This window comes from Xenopus laevis, chromosome 2L (genome assembly GCF_017654675.1).
Source record: "Xenopus laevis strain J_2021 chromosome 2L, Xenopus_laevis_v10.1, whole genome shotgun sequence".
Classification (NCBI taxonomy): Eukaryota; Metazoa; Chordata; class Amphibia; order Anura; family Pipidae; genus Xenopus; species Xenopus laevis.
In genome coordinates, this window is record NC_054373.1 from 160,542,689 (window position 1) to 160,569,519 (window position 26,831).

A 26,831-nucleotide genomic window follows, 5' to 3' on the forward strand; every position below is an offset into this window, starting at 1 on the left:
GTACCAGATAATGAAACAGGCTTTTAATACATTTAAATATATTGTTATCTTCGCTCATATGTGCTGCTATGTCATGTAATCATGATACTAATTTCAGTAAAGTACTAATTCATGGTGTGGTTTGTGGTCATTTAGATATGATACCCACACAGTTTAATTACGGGCATTTATATTGTTATTAAAACATTAATATATGTACATAATTATAGATATGTTTAAATTTCTGACTGCAAAGCACCTTTATAAATCCATTAAGTAAGTGGTGCTTGCCAAAACTTGGTTTACATTTTTAAACAAAGGACTTTTCTTTAACAGGTGGCCCATTTGGCTTAAAAACTACTTCAGGTCTGAGGCCTTTAAATCTGCTGCAGGTAATTATGACCGTTTGAGGGGAAAAAACATATACATCATAATGGGAATTTATTTGGTAGTGGCTGGGGCACTTGAACTGGTTCCTTATAATAACATTGCAGCAAACAGATCTAGCAATGGAAGTAATATTTGTGTAGTTGGGATTTTATTATAATTATAATTATTATTATAAGCATTTGCAGTGTAATAATTTTTTTTCTTACTATTAAATTATGACAAGGAAATAGTTTAAAATGTTTGGGAGCATAATGAGGATACAAAAAGCACATAGATAAATATCTAGGCTCACAGATATAAAGCTATACAACTACACTCTGAAGGCCAAGTCTTAAAGTGGACCTGTCACCCAGACATAAAAAGCTGTATAATAAAAGTTCTTTTCAAATTAAACATGAAACCCAAATTCTTTTTTTTATTAAAGCATTCATAGCTGTTGTAAACTCATTTAAAAATCTCAGCTGTCAATCAAATATTGTCTGCCACTCCCCTATGCCTTAGCCATAGAGGCGGGACAGGCAGTTACTTTCACTTTTCATTCAGCTCTTACTAGATGTCACTACTCTCCCCACATTCCCCTCTCTCTTTATCAATTAATTGGGTAGCCAGGACATGGGGATGGACATTAGGTCCCCCATTCTGGTGCACAAACAAGATTTTGAGATGATACAAGGCTTGTCTTGATAGCAGTGTCTACAAAATGGCTCCTGCCTGCTTGCTATAATTATGTATTCCCAGACTGAAGAAAACAAGATTCAAATAATTTGTATGGTGCAATTAAAGTTTATTTTGCTTGACTAATGTGATAAAATAGTATTTGGAATATTTTTTTCGGGGGACAGGTCCCCTTTAAAACTGTTGAAAAAATACCCCAAAAGAAAGGAACTGCCAAAAAGAGTTCTTATCGTCGCACCATCCCAAAACTTGTGAAACAAGATTGATATTGTGTGGAAAAAGAGAAAACACTACTTTGAGTGATCAATTCATTGTTATGTAAAATTCATTGTGAATAAATAAATAAATAAAGTGTAAAAATAAAGTGAGAGACCGTTGTTGTTTCCATCTATTTCTCTCTTTTTCTTGTTCAAAAGAGACTAATTTTGGTGGTTAATTCATCAATTATATTAATTCATTAAGACAGAAAGGTATAAAGTGCTTTTTAGTACAGTGCCAGGTCTGTAGTAGGCAGTTCTCAATCTACTGGTGCAAGAATAGTATAAGGACTCGAATAAAACATGAAATTTAATAGCTCTGTTAAAAATAGTTCATAAGGGCAAAATCAATTAAGTCAAAAACAATTAAAAATACTTAATGTATATCGATTGATTTAAGGTATTTGGGATACTCGTTGTGTGTAGCAATTACCCACTGGCCCAACCACAATCTTTCATCAGACCTCTCCGCTCTCAAGAATAAATTGTCCTTTGTGATAAGTTGAACAGGGAAAATATCAGTTAGGTTGTGTTGGTTTTTAATTGTTTTTAACTTAATTGATTTTACCCTTATGAACTATTTTTTTAACAGAGCTATTAAATGTTATGTTTTATTCTAGTCCTTATACTATTCTTGCACCAGCAGATTGAGAACTGCCTACTACAGACCTGGCAATTTTGGCACTTTAAAAAAACTTAAAACCTTTCTGTCTTAATGAATTGATATAATTGATGAATTAACCACCAAAACTAGTATCTTTTGCACAAGAAAAAAAAGAGAAAGATGTAAACAACAACAGTCTCTCAATTTTACATAACAATGAATTGATCACTCATGTAGTGTTTTCTCTTTTTCCTCACATACTAATCTTGTTTCACACATTTTGGGAGGGTGCGACGATAAGAACTCTTCTTGGCAGTTCCTTTCTTTTGGGATATTTTTTCAGTTGTATATAGAGAGTTGTCCGCACATCCTAAATAGATTGGACTCCTCAACAGTATTGGTGACTTGTTAGGAGGTGCAAATACACACAAACAAATTGAAATAAAACAATTTTTAAAACTGTCCAACTCCACAGTGAAGTCTCTGCTGCTGCTGTCTCTGATATCCCAAGCTTGGCTTTCAGATGAGCACTGCTTCTAGCTATATTCATGTATTAACAGAGAAATTGTTTGATCTCTCTTGTTAGCTTGTAATTAAGCCCCCCCCCCCCGCTTTCCTTTCTGTTTATTACGAGCAAGTGCGTACGTAGGGAATGTCCACGCACAGGGCCCATTTTCTCCGCTATTCTTAACCCTTCCTGCAGTTGAATGGAGAATAGCTATAGGGATGGAATATAAATTATGTAAAACTGATTGGGTTTACGTTTTCCAACCAAATCTCACCATCGCTGAAAATATGTCCCTTGATCTGTAAGGGGAATACGAAATATTACAAGTTTTCAAGTATTTGTGAGACGATTTATTTTGCATTTTCATGTAACTCATGGCAGAGTTTTATCGGTTGTAATCATGAGTAATCATAAGTAAAAAAGTACTAATAGGCTGTCCTTACAGAATTTGCATGCTGCACCTGCAGGCACTCCTAATTTAGGGTGTGTAGCGAGCTGGTGCCTAAATGCCTCCCTCAGGCAACTTCTCATGAATACTACACTGCTAAACACAGGCAGTACTGTATTCACCCAGAACTGGACCTGCGTCTGTGGGCACTGACCGGGTGCAAAGTATGACAAACATAGCACCTTGCACCTGTTTTTTGCACTTTGTACTCTGCCCCATCATTAAATAGCTACTGCAATGTCCCTGGTCGCAGCAGCAAATGTGCATGTTGTTGGTTAGTAAGTTCATCTGTGTAGAACCTGAAAACATATTTTTAAGAGGTTAGGGGTAAGGTATGGCTATAAGGTTGTAGCTCCAGAAGGAAATGGGCACTGGGTGCTATTAGACTGTATAATTATCTATAAGAGATGTCTTTTTTTTCTGAATTTGGTTATCGTCTTCATACAGCTTTCTGGTGCTCCAATCCTATTCAACCCAATGCAGCAGCAGCAACAACAAGTCTCCCAGTTTTCACCTCAACAGCCCCAACAGACATCCACTTCCAGCCCTCAGCAGCAGGTAGAACAGTTGGGGCTGTTACCTTCGGTAAGGATTCCATAACAGAACACACAAAAAATGTCTATCTGAATGTTTCCATAAAGGATTATGTGCATCATATTTGGGCCTCCTGTACTAAGTATTCCATTTATGCCAATATATAGACCATCTTGGTTATGACTGCCTTCTGATGCCTACCTAACATACAATATATATATATATATATATATATATATATATATATATATATATATATATATATATATATATATACATACACACATACATATACACATACATATACACATACATATACACATACAGTTAGGCCCATAAATCTTTGGACAGAGACAACTTTTTTCTAATTTTGGTTCTGTACATTACCAATGAATTTTAAATGAAATAACTTAGATGCAGTTGAACTGCAGACTTTCAGCTTTAATTCGGTGGGTTGAACAAAAAGATTGCATAAAAATGTGAGGAACCAAAGCCTTTTTTAAACACAATCACTTCATTTTAGGGGCTCAAAAGAAATTGGACAAATTAAAAAACTGAAAATAAAATGTTCATCATAATCCAGCCCACGTAAGTGTAGTATATAGGATCATGGGGCCCATTATATTTTCAGCCATTATATTGATATGTTTAGTTAAGTCAATAGGTGGTGATTTTCGAAACATATCACATGTTTTATGGCTGCTTAAAAATTAGACACTCTTTGTCCTTAACTTAAATATATACACACACACAAAGTATATTAGACTTTAATATACCCGTTAACAACATTAACAACTCTTCTGTCTCTAAACTTCTTTCACTAACCTCCTCCCTAGGAGACTCCCCCTCTCACTCCAATGGTAATGCTCTGGATCTCATATTTACCAGACTCTGTTCAACCACCAATTTTACTAACTCACCATTTCCCCTCTCTGATCACAATATGCTCACATTTCAACTCTCACTAACTCCCTCCTCGCCTTCTGCTATTCCCCAAACACGTACTTACCGTGACTTGCAAGCTGTAGACGTGTCACATCTCTCTTCTTCCTTTGACTCTCTTCAATCTAATATCTCAGCCATCTCATGTCCTAATGTGGCTACCTCTGTCTACTAGAGTACTCTCACCACTGCCCTAAATGAGCTTGCTCCTATAAAAACTAAACGTTCTCGACCCAAACCACTTCAACCTTGGCATACTGCTCATACAAAAGCGCTCCAAAGACACTCACGTGCACTTGAGCGTCGCTGGCGCAAATCCCGTTCAGAATCAGACTTTTGGAGCTACAAATCTGCCCTGCGCTCCTTTAACATCAGCCTCTTCCAAGCCAAACAAACATACTTTACTTCACTCATTAACTCCCTTTCTAAAAAACCAGCACAACTTTTCTCCACCTTTAACACTCTCCTTTCCCCTTCTCCACCCCCTCCATGCACATCTGTCTCTGCTCAAGATAAAAACAAAATTGACACTATCAGAAGGGACATTACACTACTCAACCCCCCTAGACTTCCACCACCCTCCCTCCACACTCCCCAATCTCTCCTGTGCTCCTTCACCCCCGTCACTGATGAGGAAGTCTCAAAGCTTCTGGCCTCTTCTCACCTTACCACCTGCCCGCTTGATCCAATTCCCTCAAAACTTCTCCGCAATACCAATCCTTGTCTAATCAAAGCCTTAACTCACCTATTTAATCTTTCACTCTCAACTGGACTGTTTCCTTCTCAACTAAAACATGCACTTGTCACCCCCATTCTGAAAAAACCCTCTCTTGATCCCTCCAATCTTGACAACCTCCGACCTATCTCTCTGCTCCCTTTCATCTCTAAACTACTTGAGCGCCTAGTCTACAACCGACTTACCTCATTCCTCTCTGACAATAACCTGCTGGACCCCCTACAATCTGGTTTTAAGCCACAACACTCCACGGAAACTGCCCTGACTCGACTAACTAATGACCTCTTAACCGCTAAAGCCAACAATCATTTCTCACTACTAATACTGCTTGATCTCTCAGCCGCATTTGACACTGTAGATCACCCTTTCCTCCTCCAGTCCCTCCAGTCGCTTGGCCTTCGTAACACAGCCCTGTCCTGGTTCTCTTCTTACATCACCAATCGTTCCTTCAGTGTCTCCTACAATGGAGTATCATCTTCTCCCCTACCACTTTCTGTTGGAGTTCCTCAAGGCTCTGTCCTGGGACCATTACTATTCTCCCTCTATACTTCCTCCCTTGGCAAATTAATAAATTCGTATGGTTTTCACTACCACCTCTATGCTGACGATACTCAGATCTATCTCTCATCTCCTGATCTCAACCCAGAACTCCTAACTCGCGTCTCCTCCTGCCTGTCCGCTATCTCTACCTGGATGTCGCAACGCTACCTTAAATTAAACCTCTCTAAAACTGAAATGGTTCTCTTTCCTCCAACTAACACCAGTAGCATCCCCGAAGTATCCATCATAGTTAACAATTCCACTATCACCCCCTCTCCCCAGGCCCGGTGCCTTGGGGTTATCCTAGATTCTGCCCTGTCATTCACTCCTCATATCCAGTCACTTGTTAAATCATGTCACTTCCACCTAAGGAACATATCCAAAATACGATCATTTATCAGCCAAGACGCTGCCAAAATTCTTATTCACTCTCTCATCATATCGCGTCTAGACTACTGTAACTCTCTTTTAATTGGCCTCCCCCTCCAGAGACTGTCACCTCTCCAGTCCATAATGAACACTGCTGCGAGGCTCATACACCTCAGCAACCGCTCCTCCTCTGCCTCGCCATTCTGTCAATCCCTGCACTGGCTTCCGTTACCTTTCAGAATCAAATTCAAATTAATGACACTGACTTTTAAAGCACTTCACAACTCTGCTCCACCCTACATCTCTGAACTCATCTCTATATACTCACCCACTCGCTTACTACGCTCCTCTACTGACCTGCTACTCAACTCTTCTCTCATTACCTCCTCACATGCTCGCATTCAAGACTTTGCAAGGGCTGCACCCCTCCTCTGGAACGCTCTTCCACGGTCTGTCCGACTTTCTCCCAACCTTTCTGCTTTCAAAAAATCTCTGAAAACGCACTTCTTTCGAGAAGCCTACCCTCACTCTGCTTAACTACCAAACGCAACACCACATACAACACCACATTTCTCACCCACTTAATTCGATCTTGCCCACTCCCACACCTTGTGTATTACTCCCTTCCCTTTAGACTGTATGCCTATGCATAGGGCCTTCCTCACCTCTTTGTACCTGTATTGATTGTGATGGTTGTTACTCCATATATTCTATGTATGTAATTCATGTGATGTAGTTGTATAATCACATTTACTTTACAGTGCTTCGCAATATGTTGGCGCTATATAAATACATGTTAATAATAATAATAATAAAAAGTAAAGTGCCATTAGGATAAGCGAGAGCCATTCTAATAGCAATAAATGCACATCTTATTTTATAAGCAAACATGGAGGGTGTGTAGCCTGGAGGGAATAATTCATTCTGAAGGGCATTCCAAGCAAAACTTTTCCTGTTTAATTACAAACACATGGCCTATCTACAAATCAGTCTCCCATCATAAATCAACTCGGAGAACTAATTCCAAACCCAAAGGTATTTCTCTGGTAAACAAGCAATATATCAGTGGAGAAAGTCAGGTGATGCTATTAAGGGAAAACAGATCAGTTTATTTGTGATAAATATTTAATGAATACGGACGCCTGATTTATGCGTTCATTTCAAGGCACAACCACAAATCCAAAGGTCAGCTGTTTTTTTCCCCATAAACGTGATATAAAATGTTAAACCTACAGCTAGCAATTTGCCATTATGTGGATTATAAACATACTGCCACGTGGATGTTATAGATGGCAGTTTTATTGCTTGGTGAGACTGAGTATGTATTGTCTATGGTTTGTAAACCATAAATAGTTTAGCTGCATTCTTAAGCTCCCCAGAGACGCAACGATTCTTCTTGCCGAACGACCGATTTTAGCGAAGTCCGATCAATCCTTCAAAATTATCGTGCGGTTAGTGGGATTCGAACGATCGAACATCTTACGATTTTTCGGCCGACATCTGTCAGGAAATTGATCGGCCAGGTTAAAAAATCTTTGTCGGTCCCAGTGCAATCTATCTATGTTTGCAGGGCCAAGCAGGCAGCTCCCCTTTGTTTTCCTGGCAAATTGGTCTTTTTAGTTGATGGACAATTCATACAATCGTTCCGAGAAAATCGTGGTCTCACGATGTGGATCGGATCTTTTAAAAATCTCAACATCTATGGCCAGCTTTAGGGAGGAACTCCACGATGCGCCTGGTGCCGACACGTCACCATGCAACGAAACGCATGCGACGTGTCGGATGTTGTGAAGATAGTTCTTACCTGCGATTTCTCCTTTACTTCTTGTTATCTTCACAACACGACGTGTCGGCACCAGACGCATCGTGGAGTTCCTCCATTAGGGCTCTTACTGACGAGTGGTTGTAGCTGTGCTCCCCTGCTTTCCATTTTTTCTGCGTTCAGCCGCAGGGGAGCGCAGGAATAGACGCATTACATTTTTTCCAATGGGGCCGAACGCAGGAAAAATGCAGCATGTTGCATCTCAACCTGCGTTCGTCGCCTACACGTGCCTGTGTGAGTACAGCCCCATTGGAAAAAATGTAATGCGTCTATTCCTGCGCTCCCCTGTGGCTGAACGCAGAAAAACGGAAAGCAGGGGAGCACAGCTTCAACCGCTTGTGAGTAAGAGCCCTTAAAGGGATTGTTCACCTTCAAAAAACTAGTGTTTGGAAGGTGAATAACCCCTTTAAGTAGCCTAAATGCACAGCGCCAAAGCATCAAAAACCACCCCTATTGACTTCTGTGCAAATCGTTTTTAGGCAGCAAGCCCGGCACCCACTGAACATGTCACGGACACTCAAAAGATGGCCTAGCAAAATTCTATTAAGAGAGGCCTGGGTTATTACATATCCACGTATGTGTATAGAAAACGGAACCGCACACACACTGGTTAATGCAGTCGGGGAGTATCCCCTTTTATTTAGCCACCAAACATTCAACGTTTCGGGGGTAACACCCACCCTTCATCAGGATCTTGATGAAGGGAGGGTGAGTGTTCCCTGTTCCCCCCTGAAACGTTGAATGTTTGGTGGCTAAATAAAAGGGGATACTCCCCGACTGCATTAAACAGTGTGTGTGCGGATCCGTTTTCTATACACACGTTGCTAAGGGACCCGGCCGGGTCAACGGAAGAAACGCACCACCAGTTGCAGGATTGGTGAACTACAGGTGTGCGGTAGGAGAAATTACATTGTATTATTGCATATCCAGCCATTTATGTAATTTCTCAGTGAAATAGTCAATGCAATGAAAATGTGTTTCCAACAGTTGAATGGTGAATCTGTGTTCTTGTTAATTTATTTAAAGTTCTCTGCTCTTTCTCTCTGTCAGGGAATGGACCAAGTTTCTAGCAACCACGACCAAACTTTATCAGCTCAGCAGGCCGCTGTAATTAACTTAACCGGAGTAGGCGGCTTCATGCCTCCCCAAGCAGCTGGTACGTATGGTGAATCTTTGTCTTTTGTTCATTCACACACTTCCCCCCCCTTCATGAGCTTTATTAAAGGTAAGGTTTAGTAACAAGAAATATTCATCCCACGTCAGAAGAATATTTGACAAGTGCTATAGCAACCGGTAGATGAGAATACCTCATGGGCATTACTAAATCTGCATAGTTTGGGGAAAAGCACAATATGTTTCTTTATAAATACCTTTAGGAAACTTTGGGCGACTTCGTAAAACAAAGAGCTCAGAGTTCCATCCTGCCAGCGATTTAGATTCTAGCAGATGGGAAAGCTTTTTGGGGAGATTAGTCGCCCGAAGAAGAGATGATTTGTCACCGGGAGACTGAATCTCCCCAAATCTTTGCTTGTCTCTTAAAGGAGAACTAAACCCTAAAAATGAATGTGGCTAAAAATACCATATTTTATATACTGAACTTATTGCACCAGCCTAAAGTTTCAGCTTGTCAATAGCAGCAATGATCCAGGACTTCAAACTTGTCACAGGGGGTCACCATCTTGGAAAGTGTCTGTGACACTCACATGCTCAGTGGGCTCTGAGCAGCTGTTGAGAAGCTAAGCTTAGGGCTCGTCACTAATTATCCAGCAGAAAATGAGGTTGGTCTGTAATATAAGATGATGCTACAGGGCTGATTATTAAATTCTGATGCTAATTGCACTGGTTCTCTGCTGTCATGTAGTAATTATCTGTATTAATTACTAATCAGCCTTAAAATTATTCTATGTGTACTGTATATTCTGAGTAGGTCCATCAGCTCAGTAAGTGACAGCAGCACAGAGCATGTGCAGTGAATCAGCAGAAAAGATAGGGAGCTACTGGGGCATCTTTGGAGACACAGATCTTCCCTGCTAAAGGGCTGTGGTTGCCTCAGGCTGGTACAGAAGCCCAAAACATAATGTACAACATTTCTAGCTACTTCTTTAGTTAGGCTTTAGTTCTCCTTTAAAGGAACAGTAACACCAATGTGTGGTTTTTTTTTGGTATTTTTTTTTTGTTTTTACTGGCCCTTTAGCAGAAGCGGTTTGGGTGCAGCTACCTGCCCACCAACAATCACAAAGAACAATGGTTCTTTGCTACCCTAAGAACATTGCATTATCCAAAGAAACTGCAAACATGACGTGTGTGAGTGTTGTATTCCCCTTAGGCTCAGGTTGCACTTTGGTTAAAGCTTCCCTTAACACTCTGTTGTGTAGAAAGACCACGCAGCACACCCTCAGCTCTGATAAATAAAATAACAGCCCAGACCAGATACAAAATCCTATGAGAGCCTCCTCTCCCTTCCACAAACCCCTGCATCACATTGGGAGCTGTAATTAAATAAGATGTGATGGACCTGAGGTTGAGAATTTCAGTGTAATAAATACATCTCGTGCATCTAATCCTGCGCTCTACCAGTATGACCTCCCTGCTTTCCCCCTTCTCCTCTCTGTAGTGTTGTCTCAGCTTGGCTCTGCTGGGAACAGACCCGGGCAAAACCTGCCATCACAGAGACTGCAGCTCCCTTCTGCCTTACAACAACAGCAGCAACAAATACAAGTAATTCGGCAACTTCCGTGAATAAATGCACATGCTAAGTAAATGCTGCTGCTTTAAATCTACTCTGTAGCTTGCCAGTTGAAATAAGCAAGGCCTTATTTTTTCAGAATACAGCTAGCAAACAATCTGGAGGTTATATTAAAAGATTCCAAGCTTCTAAGAGTGTAGGGTGAATAAAGTGATACCCTCAAACGTCTCGAGGAGGATCTGCAGTGCATATGTTATTGCAGAATCTCAAAAGCAAACTATACAGAAATACTATATCAACAAGGTGTGTTGTATGTTTCATACATACTGCAGCAAATCATAATGCACGGTTGATGGATTTCACCGAGCCAAAAAGCTGCACCTGTTTATTTATTTTTTTTTATAGTTAATGCATAGGGGTCAAGAGCAAGAATAGTCAATGTTGGCATTGTATATATGAGCTATAGTTCAGCCTTATCATATCTTAGCAACTTTTGGAACTGTTTTATAATAAAACTTCCCAATATCCTTTCCACCCACCTCCAGTTTTGGGGGGGAGCTGAAGCTATTAGAAACTTGCTGTTTCCTGAGAGTGAAAGTTAGCTAGCAGTTGAGATGCTTTGGGGATTCTGGTGCTGCATGATTGCCTAATCATTTCTTGGTCCCCCTTCCTGCATTGGTGTTCTGCATAAATTTCATGCAAACCTGCTTGAGCTGCGATTCTCCCCCAAGTAAGGCGAGCAGTAAACCCTAGCACGGTGTACAGCTTTAATGGACGTTGAAATGCCTTTAACCGTATTTGTCTCCACTCTTGCATTGGCAGTTGCAATTCTTGCATCATCAAATGCAGCAGCAAGTGGCTATGGCAACAGCAGCACAAGCAGCCCCGTTCCCACCCCTGCCTCATTCCGACAGCCAATCAAGAAGTAAAAGGAGGGGCAGTGCCGGATTTGATGCAAAACCCTGAGCCTTGAACTTCATATTACACCTCTGAGCAAAATAATTAACCAACAATTGCCTTCCAATTACTATTTTTTTAAAACTGTTTTAAATTATTCTTACACAAATACTTGCAAAAAACGAGCTTTGTGAAGAGATGTCTGACTTAAATGTGCATTAAAATGGACATACATTAGTAGTGGTCTGGGGGCCTTCTCAAACCAGGTGCGGACTTTTTTTTTTTAAAGGTTTTTAAATAGCAGAAAAGCTCGTCCCATGTGAGAAGGAGACTGTGATCCTGCATCTATAGAGACGGAAGTGTCGAGAGTAAATGTAGTCATGGGTATTGTTTTATTTAGTACAAAAGGTGTGCAGTCACTGTAACAAATACAACTTTTTACATATTCATTTTATTCTGGCTTGGCACTGGCCAGAGCCTCTTGCAGAAGAGTTGTCACTTCTTTGTGTCTCGTGATGGCTCGACTGATGCACTCCTGAAGCTTCTCTGCTGAAAGTGAACTCCCACCTGTGTGTTTGACAAAAAAAAAAATTGTTACGTACTACTGGGTTTATCATGAAAATCCATTTATATCAAGAAAATACACAAACAAAATATAAATTTTTCTTCAATTATTTCTGTTTTCACTACTCAAGGTAAGAAAATTAACTGTAGCACATTGATTCTTAACCTATAGGTCAGGATCTGATGAGGATCCCCAAGTTGTTTAGAGTGGCTATTACCCCCCCCCCCCCCCCAATAGAAAAGTGCAAACTGTTTCTAAATGAATTTTTAGGTAACCTTGGTCTTCCCTTGATTCAGTTTGTACTCCATGAGGGAAAAAGAAAAAAGGTCAAGAAACATCTGATCAATAATAAGCATTACCAGCGGACAATAGATTGCTCATGGCCTAACCACACTGACCTTCCTTTACACTTGACTTCAAAATGCTTCCGTGTATCAACCCACAGTAATTCCAGGACTTTATATTTTGGGTAGTACGAGGCCTCTAGGGCCCCCAAAATGAAGACACCCCATATGATCTATCATTTCTGTTGTTCCAGCTACTGCAAAATCAACTCAAAAACTACAAAAATGTAAGTTCGCCCCCGAAAGTCAAATTTTTTGGAAAGCACACATTGTCCCAAATTCATAATGGGTACATGTCTTTCTAATCCAAATCATAAAGCCTTCCTAAAGTTGTCGATTTTGATGAATTTTCTAAAATTCACCTCAAAACTTCCATTTTGAAGCATTTTATCTCCCACATATTGGGTACCAAGAAAAGTCACCCTAAATAAGAATGCCAGGGGTTCAGTCAACATTCTGATGCCCAAAGTGCATAGGTTTATCTAAGTATGTGGCCTCAAGGGTCCTCAAAATGAAGTTACCCAAGATGATCTATCGCCCTCTGTCGTTCCAGCTACTGCTCATTTACTGCATTTTATGTAGGGTAAAGCTACAAAAAGACTATGCTAACCACAACCCTAAATTTGATCGCCAGAGGTCTACTGAACAGTTTGATGCCCAATATGCATAGATTTACCAAAGTACGTTGTATGTAGGGAACCCAGATGAAAAACGTGCCTATGAATTTTCACACCTGCCAACTCGGCTCCTGAAAACAAAGCCCCCTGACTGTGTATTATGTGCCTTAAGCCCACCTAACGTACAAAGACCCCCAGAGAACCATTTTTTTTGGAAAATACACATTCTGACGAATCAAAAAAAAAAAAAAAAAGCCTTTCTATACCAAAGCACCAAACAGCAAGAAAAAAATACATATACAATAATGCAGGGATAAAACTGCAATAAAACCACAAAAATTGTGCAAATCAGTGACCTAAAATAACTGCTCTGACAGCGTAATAAGTGGCCAAAATAGATGATCCAATAGTCACCCTGCCAAAATAAACAGTTTTTAGGGGTAAACCAAAAAACAAACTGGTAAAATGAATAGTTACAATAGTTAAAGGCACAGGATAAATGTTTGAATTGTCCACACATACCTCAAGATTTTTTCCCTGCTTTGTGGCAGAGATTGAGGTTGAAATGTTAACACAAAATTCCAAAGTATCGGTTAACAATCTATGACTTACTCAACCAATCATGGGTGCAGCTAAAAAAATGGAGGTCTTGTTAATAAACAGCAAGTAAGTTTATACAAGGGGCTTTTTTTTGTTAATCATGGCTGGGGGGGGACTGTCAGAATGGCATCAGCTGGTTACAAAAAGCAGCCATTGGTTTTCATGGCCTGTGGATGTACCTGGTTTACGAGTGGCACATAACCTTTCATCTTCATCGGTCACAACAGTGAGTAGTCCGCTGGCCAAACTCTCCTCTTCTCCTGTGGGATCCACCAGAAGGAATTTGCTAATAAAGAAAAATAACAACTAATATATGGAACATGATCCGAGACAGTGCAAGTGGTTTGGCGATGGAGGAAAGAACATGACTTCAAACACCATCCCAACCTCTGTAGTTAATTAGGCACAAGATGGGGCCAGGGTAATACAAGATATAGGTTTTCTGCATGTGCCCACTGGTATTCTAGTTTATAGAACTATATAGGAGTAGAGAATACTATGACACTACAATAATACTACACTTGTTAAAATGATTTATTTGCACTCCCACCAACCAACTGGTTAGGTAGGACTTGAACCTATTGTTCCCAGATTGCTTTAAGTGTCACCTCCGTTATGGTGAAGCAAATCTACTATTCACATACACGTTTGCATGGACAAAACCATAACTGCATATAAAGACAAGCTTTAACACAAGACCAGTTGACATCAAATTCAAACCCGTTTACAAGCACCGCAGTTAAAAGAAATAATGTTCTTCACTCCAAAGTAAAATTGATAAATAAAGGAAAGCATATCCAATTTATACAACTTATGGAGAACACTCCCCTACAGAACTGCATTACTGATATGCCCCAATACCCGTCACTCATGATAAAGCAGGGTCGGTGAGCACCATATCTGGCTGCTTGACTTTCTCCTCCAGGCTCCCCAGCAGCAATGGACAACCAGAACATGCCCAATTGAGGACTAGATTGGCTTCAATGCCCAATCCTCTGGCAGGCTTCTGAGCTGGTGCCCCCGGTGAAATGGCATATAAAAAAGATAGTAGTGAGTGCCCTATTGCACCAAGCAGAATTCGCTTTAGCGAAGGTGAGAAACAATTCAAACACTTACTCATCAAATACGGCAAATGACGTAGCGATGGGATGTTTCAGGATTTTCAGGGCACACTTTGTTTTCAGATTTACTTCTGCTAAACCAGTCTCTTCGTTTATTTTAACAGACGGCAATCTTACTGCAAAAAGAAACCAATAAAATTTGCACCATTAGATACTCACTCAGGCTGGTTATTTTGGCTTAAGCAATGAAAATGCAGGCGGGTGACCCTCAAGAGCATCTGAGGTGCTCACACAGGTGGCAGCCAAACGGGGAGTCTGCGAGTTCACATCAACAGCAAATCCTATTGAAATGTCCACAAACATGTCATCATGCCTATAAACAGGCAAATAATAAAATAACTGTCGACAGAACAAACTGTGTCCTATCCTCTGGAATGAATGGAAAGTTTCTTACAGATCATCTTCAATGCATGGTGCTCATTAACATTCCATGGGGCCCAGAAGGGACATCAACAATCGGCACAAGTTCTGGGCCTTCATTGTACGGCTGAATGTATATGCAAATATGGGACCTGTTATCCAAAATGCTCGGGATGTGGGGTTTTCCGGATAACAGATATTTCCGTAATTTAGATTTTCATGACTAGAAAATAATGTAAACATTAAATAAACCAATAGGCTGGTTTTGCTTCCAATTAGGATTAATTATGTACAGTAGAACCCCCATTTTACATCCACTGATTTTAAGTTTCCCCTCATTTTACATTGTTGTTTTGTGGTCCCACCTATATATTATATATAATACATTTCCCTGGATTTTACATCATTTTTTTCTGGCCCCCTGAAAAATTTAAAATGGAGGTTCTACTGTAGTTGCATAGTAAATTAGGTTGAAAAAAGACACACGTCCATCAAGTTCAACCTTTTAACTTTTTTTAACCTGCCTAACTGCCAGTTGATCCAGAGGAAGGCAAAAACCCCATCTGAAGTCTCTCCAATTTGCCTCAAAGGGGGAAAAAATCCTTCCTGACTCCAAAATGGGAATGGGACCAGTCCCTGGATCAACTTGTACTATGAGCTATCTCCCATAACCCTGTATTCCCTCACTTGCTAAACACCATTAATATAGAGAAAACGGAAATCATTTTTAGAAATATGGATTATTTGGATAAAATGGAGTATATGGGAGACAACCTTTATGTAATTCAGAGCTTCCTAGATGACGGATCCCATACCTGAGGGAATATGTTTCCTGTAAAGGCAGGACTGCCTTTATAGGAGAAGGAAAGCTACTGAAGCAGTTTATTGCCAATAGATTATATAGCTATAACAATATATTTATTCTGCAGAATGCTTTACCATACCTGAGTAAACAGCTCTAGAAGCTCTCTGTTTGTTTATGATAGCAGCTGCCATATTGGCTTGGTGTGACATCACTTCCTGCCTCAGATTACAGCGAGGAGAAAGGGTTAGAGGAGCAAACTGAGCATGCTCAAGGCCATGCACCCCGAGGTTTAAGCTGAAAACAGGAAGTCTGATACAGAAGCCCATGAGTACACAATAGAAGGAAAGAAATGTGGTGTTTCTTTTGACAGAGGACTCAGAGCAACATTACTTTGAGGGTTTACTGGTGTATTTATAGAGACCTTTCTGATAAAGCTTACTTAATTTTAGCCTTTCCTTCTCCTTTAAATGGAATCCAAGCAGTGGCAACTGCCTAAAGCACCAAACAGGGTCCTGCAGATTGAGAAAGTATAATAAGGCAAAATGGTGTTGCGAACATCCAACTGTGGTGGAACAACCACTTAGCAGCCAAAAGCTGTCATGGGTTGTTGGGAATTATAGTTCAGAGCCATCTTGGGAGCTTCAGACTGCATTATAAAGTATGGGACATAATTTCGGGTGCATCAGAGTCAGAGTGCATCCTTCAGTTCAATATGCTTTTTAAAATTCCATAGACAAAAGTAGAAAGTGGCGGAATTTCACTTGGTGATACCGTAGACTGGTTTTAGCTTCACTCTTTGATAAATATGGGGCCATTTTGTTTTACTCTACCCACCACCACCACTAAGAACAGATTTGTCTAGGAAAGGACACTTGAGATTTCACTTTAGGCTGTGCAGTGTATAATATGTACAGCTTGTAGTTAATACACAGACAACCACATTAAATGAGAACTTAAACCTAATAAAGATGTAGGGGAGAAATGCTTCACATTATATTTGGGGGTCTGTACCAGGCAACCCCGGCCCTTTAGCAGTGAAGATCTGTGTTTGACAAATATGGAATCCCTCTTGTTATCCCCCCCGCTCTAAACTTGATGAACATCTGGCGGATATATGATGCTTGTATCCAGGCTTTATTTGTGAGTGTGATTTTAAATCGTTTTATCACTAAATAAAAGGGTTTTACACTATATATTTGCTCCATTTTTAAGCTACAACAGAGGATGGGATTTGCAGATGAGGAATTTGATGGGCACAGATTACTTTAAAACGCTTGTGAGTACCCACCAAAACCACAGCTGGTGATTTAATACTCCCACATATTCGGGCCACATGAACGTGCGGTGTATGTTAACTCTGTATAACTGAGAGTTTGGAAACTATACTACACTATATACCACTATTTGCTGTACTGCTTATTCCCCTTAAGCTATTTTTAGCGCTGACTCACCTTTAATCGAGGGAAGGTCTGGTGTACTCGGAGGAGAATGAGTGTTTTGGAGTCGGCAAAGAAAGGGGAACTCTGTTTATCTTTGGGTAAACTGTTTGACTTTTACGTGGCCTGGTGTTATGTTTGGTGTTAATACGACTCTCAGATATTCGCAGTAGCTAAACCTGCAGTGATTCTAGAGTATGTGGGCAACAGGGATTGCCATTGCTGTATAACACGTCATTCCCACTCCCGGCACCCTCAGAGACAGTTTCACTGAACAGTAACTTACCATTCTGTAACGCAGCAACTAATGCACACGTGCAAGTGTCAAGAAGATTTCCATCGTAATCGAGGCATATGAGATCACAGTACAGAACCCATGCTAGCTAGGGAGTGAAATTTAAAAAAAACACGTTAAAGGAGAAAACACACAAGTCTAGAACTATAGACTATATACTTTGAGTGCTTCAGAACATAATTGGTTATTTTTGGTGCTTAATAATGTTACTGTTGTCACATGACTTGTTAAAATGTGGATGGTATCTTTATGCGGAATGGTTATGACATGGGGTTTTGTAAAGACAGGGTCATCCTGTAATTTTGAGCAGTGTGCCTTAAAAACAAATATTAAATAGGACTGTATGGAAAATGCTGCATTTTGGAATTTTCTGGGTAACAAGTTTCAAAATAATAGATTCAATACCAGTATTATAAAGATAATGTTGTACAATTCGAGGCTTTCAGAAGCCACCCACGAGTTCCATGACAATAGCACTCAGTCTGGTGCCTTTATATGGTTGTCATACTCTTTGGTGACATCTAATCGCCTTAAAGGAGGGGGAGGGGGGTACTTTATTTCCTCAGTAATAGTAATATATGTTTATGGTGGTTTAGAACTTTATATACTGTCCATTATATAGGGTATGTCTGTTTCTTCAGAAACATGTTCTAGAAATATTAAAGAAAAATGAAAGGCGTTTCATATCTGATCATTACCTTGCCATGTCTGATGCATAAGTCTTCTTTCAGCAGCATCTGGGAACTAAGCACAAGTCAAGGATTACATGGAAAATGATTTAATCTCATATTTTAGTGTTTCAGTACTGCTTCTTGTACTGAATATGGAAACCAGATTAAGCTGGCAATATACAGGACATGTGCTTGTTTGGAGAGTCACCAAATGAGCAAGTTTGGACAGCAATTTGCTGCCCAATTTGTACAGCAAAGCAGTAAACAAAAATCCCTCTGTGTTTAGGTTTATATCCATAAGCCACACCATGCTAGGGGCAACCCAATTATGCAATAGTACAGTTTACATCTTTGCCCAATCTGGGGACTGCAATGCCAGTGTGAGGATGGATGTGGGCTTGCATAGGTGTCTGCACGAATCGGCACCTAGAATCCAGAACCAATGCTAAGCTCCCTGGTCTCAGCTCTTGCTTCTGCCTTTAACAGCCACCTTTCACCTCGGGAGGAGCCCTCGGCTAATCGGATGCTGCCAGGTCTTATAAAGAGAGGAGCCAAGCGAAGGTTCTGGACGAGCAGAGGGGCACGTTTGTTGAGCAAAGTCTTGGGCAGAAGGTCACAGTACAAGGATTTAGACGAAAATGTAGTCAGGCAGGCCGGGTCAGTGCAGGCAGAATTCAAGCGGAGTCAGACAGGCAAGGGTCAAAGTCGGGAGATCAATCAAGAGTTTGTCCAAACAGGCACAGGTCGGGTAACAGAGAGTAGAATAGTCGGTTTACCAGGCAGGGGTCAGGATCACAGAAGTCAGAACAGTCAATCAGACAAGGGTCAAAACAGGAATCAGATATCAGGATAATCCAGGAAAAGCACCAGGAACTCACAAGGATGAACCAATAACGGCAATGAATCAAATGCCAAGTCCCTTTAAATAGTGTTTGAATTTTGCACCATTGCGCGCTGCCGTCATCACATCAGCATCAATGCGTCTATAAAGAAAGGAGATGCGCGCTGCACGCGTCCCTAAGGAACCGGCATTTCTACAGGAGAGGAGCAGCGTGGCGGGCGTCCCTGCAGGCCCACTAGACCACCATGGTAAGTCCTGACAGTGTCTATATTATCATTTAGTGACACAGGAACACGTCGGTGTCACTTTTAATTATTGTCACGATGAAAATGAGAAGGGTACAATAAACAATATAGTGGAAGGGGCCTCTACAGCTCGAAGTTTACTGAACCCAATTCTCATCCTTTTGTTGGGAAATGGAAATAAACTACAAGGTCTTACTTGTCAATGACATCGGCCATGAACTGACTGGCAACTTGAGCCTCTTCTCCTGGTGGGCCAGGCCTAAACTGAGAGGAGCACAGGGGCGAAAGATCCACATTTGGAACTGAAAATGGAAGTATAATATATATTGGAACTTTGTCAGTATAAGAGAAAATTCCCTTAAAGGGGATGTAAAGACAAAACAATTAAATCCCATTTTTACTTTCTTTAATGAAAAAGAAACCTATCTCCAATATACTTTAATTAAAAAATGTCTACCGTTTTTATATGAAACCTGACTGTATGCAGTGAAATTCCCCCTTCATTTTAAATGCTCTGACAGCTGCAGTTAGGAAACATTAGACGGTCCATAACTGCTCTGCAGGGAAACAAACATAATTTCAAACGACAGGGAGGAGCCCCCACCTTACTTCCCAGAACTCGAGCAGCTTTGTTTGTTTCCCTGTAACAACTGTGTAGATTTGTATCCACAGACCCAGTGCAGTCTGTATTTTTTGATTATTAATCAGTCTTGCTGTATCAGCTTCTGGCAGATATTATTTGACTTGTGCTGTTTTGATCATTTATGACGATCCCTAAGCCTACCCTCCCAACTAAAGCCCAGACCACACTGAGCATGTGCGAAGTCTTGGTCTTGCAAAGATGTTTAACAAAGTTACAAGATGACAGCCTCCTGCGCCAACTTTAAAAGCATAAATCATTTGTTTAATTGGGCTTCTGGTGCAGTAAGTTCCTGTTTATATTTAGTATACAAAATACAGCATTTCTAACATTATTCTATTTTAGACTTTAGTTGTCCTTTAAAGCAAAAGGAAAGATCCAATCCATGGATGCCAAATGTTAAGGTACCCCCCCTCCAAGGATTCTAATGACTTACCCGATACCCTGGGCTGGTGCTCCTGTTAGCAGAAAACTGCACCAGCCCAGGGTATTTGCGACTGAGCTATCCTCTTCCTAAATTTTTTACAGTAGAGTTAAGTCTAGAATTTAGCAAAAAACTAACTTTTTATGCTCTACTGCACATGCACCGGTTGTTGGATTTTGAAGAAAGAAGAAGGGAGGAAAATGGATTGTCCAGTGAAGGCAAAACCTGAAGCTGCTTGTCTGATGAATATATTATTATTTTCCGTTATTGGTATTTGTGCTACAACCTTCCTGATCATCTCCAATAGCCCTTCTATCGATTGTAATGATCATGCGCGGGGGGCATGCCACACAACAACCCAGAGAACGGTTATCATGGCTGGTCAAACGGGGCAATATAAGAAATATATTATAGCAACTCTCTAAAGTTGCTCCAAGCCTGGATACCACCCTGCTTTAACAGTACAGACGTGACAAACAATTACTTACCAACATATCCCTTATTAGGTGCATCTGCTGGAGGAGCTGCAAACTCCTAGAAATAAAAAAAGTTAAATCAAAATTGTGAAACTATGGTAGAATATTCTAGAGCAAGGGAGCTGAAGATATGTAGAACTACAAAACCCTATCTGTATATCATAGGTCTCTGCTATTTATTAGCACACTGTAGGATTCATGGGAGGGACCCCTCTGTACAGCTCTTATTAACATTAGATTGAATAAATGCAGATTTTATTGGCAGCCTCGTCTTTGTCTCTGAGCGGCATTTAGAGCACATGCACCTCTGCTAACCTTAGCTTCTCAAAGGACTATGCTTATTACCTACCGCTTTAACACCACACAGTACAGTGCAATTCCCAAGCTTCACTAAAGCTGAGCCGTCTGCTGTGGTAATGGAACCTGCAATGAAAAAAATTGCTCTATCATTAATGTGCATCATTAAGGCTCACTTATAGCAGCTTTATTAGAGACCATGCACATTCCATTTAAAGTAGAACTAAAGCCTAACTAAAAAAGTAGCTAATAATGTTGTACATTATGTTTTGGGCTTCTGTACCAGCCCAAGGCAACCACAGCCCTTTAGCAGTAAAGATCTGTGTCTCCTAAAAAGGTATCCTTAACAGGGTATATCACCTTACGAATCGGGCTGGGCTGGATCCCCTTACACCCCTATGGTGTAACAGCAAACTCTCGCCCTTGGATAAGTTGGGAGTCCCCAAAGAGTGGCAGGACGCTGGGATATTTACCTTGGGCCAAATTTGGGATGACTGCGAAGGGATCTCGTTTTCCACCCTTAGGGAAAGGTATGCCGTCCCCTCCTCTCAATGGCTTACCTATAATAAAATCATTGGAGCGGTACGGAAGGCTCTTAGGTCCAATAATTACCAACTGCCTTGCACACCTGTATCAGACGTGTTTACTCAAACGCAGCCCGGATGCAAAATATCTTTCTTTTATAAGGCGCTACAGCACAGTGTATGTCAAAAAAAAACCCTGAAAGCCAGGGACAGGTGGGCTCCATGTGGCTCCATTGACCGATGACCAGTGGCAACTAGTGCTCCGGTCCCCCTTGGTTATTTCCCCCATATACAAGTTTAGAATGCAACAGTTGTTCTTTGTACATAGGGCCTATTATACTAGAACTCTCCTCCACAGGCTTAACCCGATGCTTCCAAATACATGTTTGCGGTGTGGGAGGGAAGAGGGTACTTTCATGCATACGTTCTGGTCTTGCTGCGAACTGAATTCTTTCTGGGTAGCCGTTCAAGCTCGGATAACGAAATTACTAGGGTTTGAGCTCCCACTTGACCCTAAATGGTACTTGTTAGGTATGGACCCGCCTGCCCCACTGGCACCCCCAGCTCGTAAAATGATTGACAAGTTGCTTTTCCTGGCCAGAAAGCTCATTGCACTTCATTGGAGGGCACCCCTCCCCCCTACATATCAGGCATGGGTCAAAGCGGTCCAAGACCTGCAAAAGGTAGAAGATCTCATAGCTAGGAGAAATGGCACTTCCAAAGTGTATCTTAAGATTTGGCAACTATGGATTCTGGAAGATGTATAATTGTATGGTTAACCTCTTTTTTGTGGTTCTACCTTGTGTTTAGAATGTAATGTCTATCTGACTGTTCTGCATATATGCATTTCCACTGCTGTAAAACTGCTATATACCTGTGTAATGTTTGATCTAATAAACTTACCTGAACCAAAAAAAAAAGATCTGTGTCTCCAAAGATGCCCCAGTAGCTCCCCATCTTCTTTTCTGCTGATTCACTGCACATGCTCTGTGCTGCTGTCACTTACTGAGCTTAGGGACCCACTCGCAATATACAGTACACATAGAATAGAAATGTCACAATATAAGGCTGATTAGTAATTAATACAGATAATTACTACATGACAGCTCATAAACCAGTGCAATTAGCATCAGAATTTAATAATCAGCCCTGTAGCATCATCTTATATTACAGACAAACCTAATGGTTTGAGACGACCCCTAAGCTTAGCTTCTCAACAGCTGCTCAGAGCCCACTGAGCATGTGAGTGTCACAGACACTTTCCAAGATGGTGACCCCCTGTGACAAGTTTGAAGTCCTGGATCATTGCTGCTATTGACAAGCCGAAACTTTAGGCTGGTGCAATAAGTTTAATATATAAAACATGGCATTTTTAGCTATATTCATTTTTAGGATTTAGTTCTCCTTTAACTTGTGAGCAAAATGTCACATTTGCAGTGATAGGATTCAATTAAGAATGCAGATGTTACTATGTTCAGCCTAAAAATGAAGGTTTGCTGTTTGCTAGAAATTGTACTTACCAACGTTTATGGTTGTTGTCCTAAACTCGGTGAGTTCTCGCCCATCCGGCCGGCAAATCTCCTTCTGTAAAATCAACTCAATAAAGTAATGCTCTAAAGCAGTGGTCCCCAACCAGTAGCTCGCGAGCAACATGTTGCTCACCAACCCCTTGGATGTTGCTCCAGTGGCGCCAAAGCAGGAGCTTATTTTTGAATTCCAGGCTTGGAGGCAAATTTTGTTGCATAAAAATCAGGTGTACTGTCAAACAGAGCCTCTTGTAGGCTACCAGTCCACATAGGGGCTACCAAACAGCCAATAACATGGACTTTTCCATGCTTGTGTTGCTCTCCAACTCATTTTTACATTTATATGTGGCTCACGAGTTAAAAAGGTTGGGGACCCCTGCTCTAAAGCTTCCCAATACGTACTGCTGGGACATGTCTGACAGCACCACAGCTGGGAGGCCTTTACTATTCAATGGGAGCTGGAAATGAAGCCATTTAGGATGTTGAAGTTAATTATGGAGGAATCACTGTTTTGCTCTGCATTGACACTGGATTCAGATCTACCATCCTAAACCCACAGCTGACTTTCAAATCTGTATTGGCCTGTGTATGGTGCCAGCCGACGAGTCCACATCTAGTTTAAGGGTAAAACTACCTGGGAGATTTTATCTGATCTTGCCATGCAACAGCATGAGATTTGTAGGATGCTGGGAAATCGGATCCCCCTATAGCTAGAATGTAATGTCAGATCAGTTGTTTGTTCATGCATCTACATCCAACATTTATAAAGAGATAAAGCCAGAATTGATCTCATTGTTTTCTGAAAACGACTCCGACCAAATCTGCACAGGTTTTTACCCTTATTTATCAATACATTTTCCCAAACATTTCCTGTGTGGGAAAAATTCGGGTCGTACGATTTTCTACACTAAAACTAACTTTTTCAGATTTTTTGCCAGAAAACCACAAACTCTTCGGATTATTGCACGAAACCCAGCGCAGATCAAGATATCTTCAGGACTTCTCCCATTGACTTATATGCAACCTTGGCAGGTCTGAGATGCCGATTTTTGGATTTGACTTTTTCCATTTTCGGAAATAATAAATCCTGGAAAAAAAAAAAATCCCCACTAAAAATTCGGATTTTTAATAAAAAAAATTTTTTTTCGGGTTTTTGGCATTCGGACTTAAATAAATAACCACATAAATGTATTTCAATGGAAAAAAAGGTAGGTCAGATGCCATCAGATTTATCTCATCAGATGAAGCATGCAGCGTTCCCATCTGCCAGTTGTGTTGCATTGCATCGGATGGAAAATCTTCCATGTAGTTTACACATCAGATGTTTGTATCAGTCCCCTTTATATTTTGACCCATGCGACTACATCTGACTTGTAGGATGTGTTTTGTCGATCTGACACCATCCTACAAAATCTCCCATGGAGTTAAGCCCTAACACTGGCCATAGACGTAACAATAAACTTTCTTGGAAAAGATCTTTCCAAGAAAGATTGTTCGTTTCAATACACACGTGTAGAGCAGAATCGTCAGATATACAAGTAGAAACAATAGAATTCTACCTGTATCTGACAATTCAGCACTAACAATGGCTGATGTTTGGGTCCCTTCAAAGGCACTCGATCAAAATTTTCCATCCAGCCTGATTGATGAGCCGACCAATATCTAAGTCTTCTGTCAATATCAGTCGGCTCTTTTCCCACCATACACGCACTGAACATCCTACAAAAATTTGTTTTGTACGATATTATCTGTGCATCTATGGCCACCTTAAAAGTGCATGAACATACCAGGAATCTTCTGTAATACTCCAAAGGTTCCACCGTCCTGCGAGGGAGAAAAAGGGAGACAAAAAATATATTTTAGGCAGTTTCTTTTGCACAAGTCAACGTTTCTTCCTCTAAGCCTGTGTTTGTCTGCTACCTAAAATTCTAATTAGAGCCAACACAAAAGTTGTTGGCCTGGGTGGCCAGAGTAGTGTGCCATAAGTTGCCCAGGCATATAGACACAACGGTGGTTATGTTGCACCAGGTTAGGTTAACCACAGCAACCAATCATCGGGAAGCAATTACTGTCTGTTTAAAAGCCAACCTGGTTGGTTATTTTGGGTTACTAGTAGCGTTGCCACCTGTTCGGTTTTTGATGCACACAGTTCTGTTTTTCTAAGGCCTATTCAACTTTCTGTTCGGTTTTTCAGCCTTTTGAAACCAGAAGAATAATCTGGCCAGTAAATAAAAACATTTAAATACTGAGGTACTCGACTTAACATGGCTTAGTTATTATCAAGTACAGTTTTTTTTATCATTACAGAAACATAAAAAAGCCCATCATAGTTACAAAGTTGAACAGAAAAAAGACCTACAGTATGTCCACTCAAGGAATTAATCAAAAATAAGATTTTTTTTTTTTCTAAACTTCTAAACAAGCATTTCTGCATTGACGATATTTCTTGATTAGTGATTTCTATATAATAGATCCCATACCTGTAATAAGAGGTTTGGGCTTACTCACCAGGCAGAATATAGATAGGGAAAGGGTTGTCACTTCTGTGGTTTGAACTAGACATCTCATTATTTCAGTTGTAACAAGGGTTGCCACCTTTTCTGGGAAAAAATACCGGCCTTCCTATATTCTTGCCATTTTTTCATATTAATTACATTGGCATCAAGCATAATTTTTACTGGCCAGGTGGCAAATCTAGTTGTGGCTGGAGCCGAGGGCCCAGAGGAGGGGTGGCGTTGCAGCCGGGGATAGAGTTGCCACCTGGCTGGTATTTTACAGGCCTGGCTGGTAAAAATTAAGCTTGATCCCAATGTTATTAATGGGGAAAAAAGTTAAATATATAGGAGGGCTGGTATTTTTTTTCCAGAAAAGGTGGCAACCCTAGCCGGGGTGGGAGTAGGGTTGCCACCTGGCCGGTATTTTACTGGCCTGGCCAGTAAAAATGATCTTAGATCCCAATGTTATTAATAGGGAAAAAGCTAAATATATAGGAGGGCTGGTATTTTTTTGCAGAAAAGGTGGCAACCCTAGCCGGGGTGGGGGGTGACCCTGATCAGCTGCTGTTGTACAGATACACAGTGTGAATGGAGCTCAGAGTGAGAAGAAGAAGAAGATAGTGTTTAGTATGAATAGAGTTGCCCAACAGGAGTGATCATGATGACAGATCCAAGCTAGAGGGTCATGGGGCTGATTTACAAACACAGGCGCTAAACTGAACCAGTGCCAGGCCCGGACTGTCAATCTGTGGGTTCTGGCAAATGCTGTAAGTTGCCATAGACAGTCACTATTCATTGGGCTGTTTGGGCCTCTGTGTAACTGAAATGCCAGGGCCTATTTTGATACCTGACCAGCGCTGTGACCTCCCAGCAGCCAATCACATTGTGACTTTTATTTTCCAAACTGTCTCATTCTGCTGAAGGCTGACTGGTTACTGGTCTTAGTAACACCAAGTGCCACTTGTGTGCTGCTTTGTCTGACTGTCAGCCGCTGCCCATTGAGGCGAGTAACTAGCCTGCCCTGTGTCACTCACTTGAATCCCGCCGCCATCTTCCACGGCTCCTCCCGTGACTTCTATGGAGCCAACTTGTACAGAACTATTCCCAATGACAGAACCGGTTGAGCCTCACGTGCTGCGTATAAACAACACGCTGCTACTAC

General features: G+C 40.9%; 2 protein-coding genes across 13 annotated transcripts in view; one reads left to right on the forward strand and one right to left on the reverse strand.

Moving 5' to 3' along the window:
- Positions 1-12,061, forward strand: part of supt20h.L (SPT20 homolog, SAGA complex component L homeolog) — a 63,365-nt gene extending 51,304 nt beyond the window's left edge. For 10 of the 12 annotated variants that reach the window (XM_018247670.2, XM_041582636.1, XM_018247674.2 and 7 more), the window contains 5 exons: positions 316-371; positions 3,309-3,446; positions 8,855-8,960; positions 10,419-10,522; positions 11,313-12,061. In XM_018247670.2, the coding sequence (XP_018103159.1) occupies positions 316-371; positions 3,309-3,446; positions 8,855-8,960; positions 10,419-10,522; positions 11,313-11,456 (548 nt within the window). In that variant the 3' untranslated portion in view covers positions 11,457-12,061. Of the gene's footprint in view, positions 1-315; positions 372-3,308; positions 3,447-8,854; positions 8,961-10,418; positions 10,561-11,312 lie in introns of all 12 variants that reach the window. The other 2 variants (XM_018247675.2, XM_018247676.2) reach the window with 2 other exon arrangements.
- exosc8.L (exosome component 8 L homeolog) lies at positions 11,766-26,790 on the reverse strand. Its single transcript, NM_001095312.1, is given in 11 exon segments — positions 11,766-11,954; positions 13,693-13,799; positions 14,630-14,750; positions 17,522-17,618; positions 18,229-18,274; positions 19,484-19,589; positions 20,840-20,885; positions 21,177-21,250; positions 23,169-23,232; positions 24,962-24,998; positions 26,704-26,790. Coding segments are annotated over 11 exon segments (831 nt in total). The 5' UTR covers positions 26,721-26,790; the 3' UTR covers positions 11,766-11,838.
- Positions 26,791-26,831: the final 41 nt, after the last annotated feature.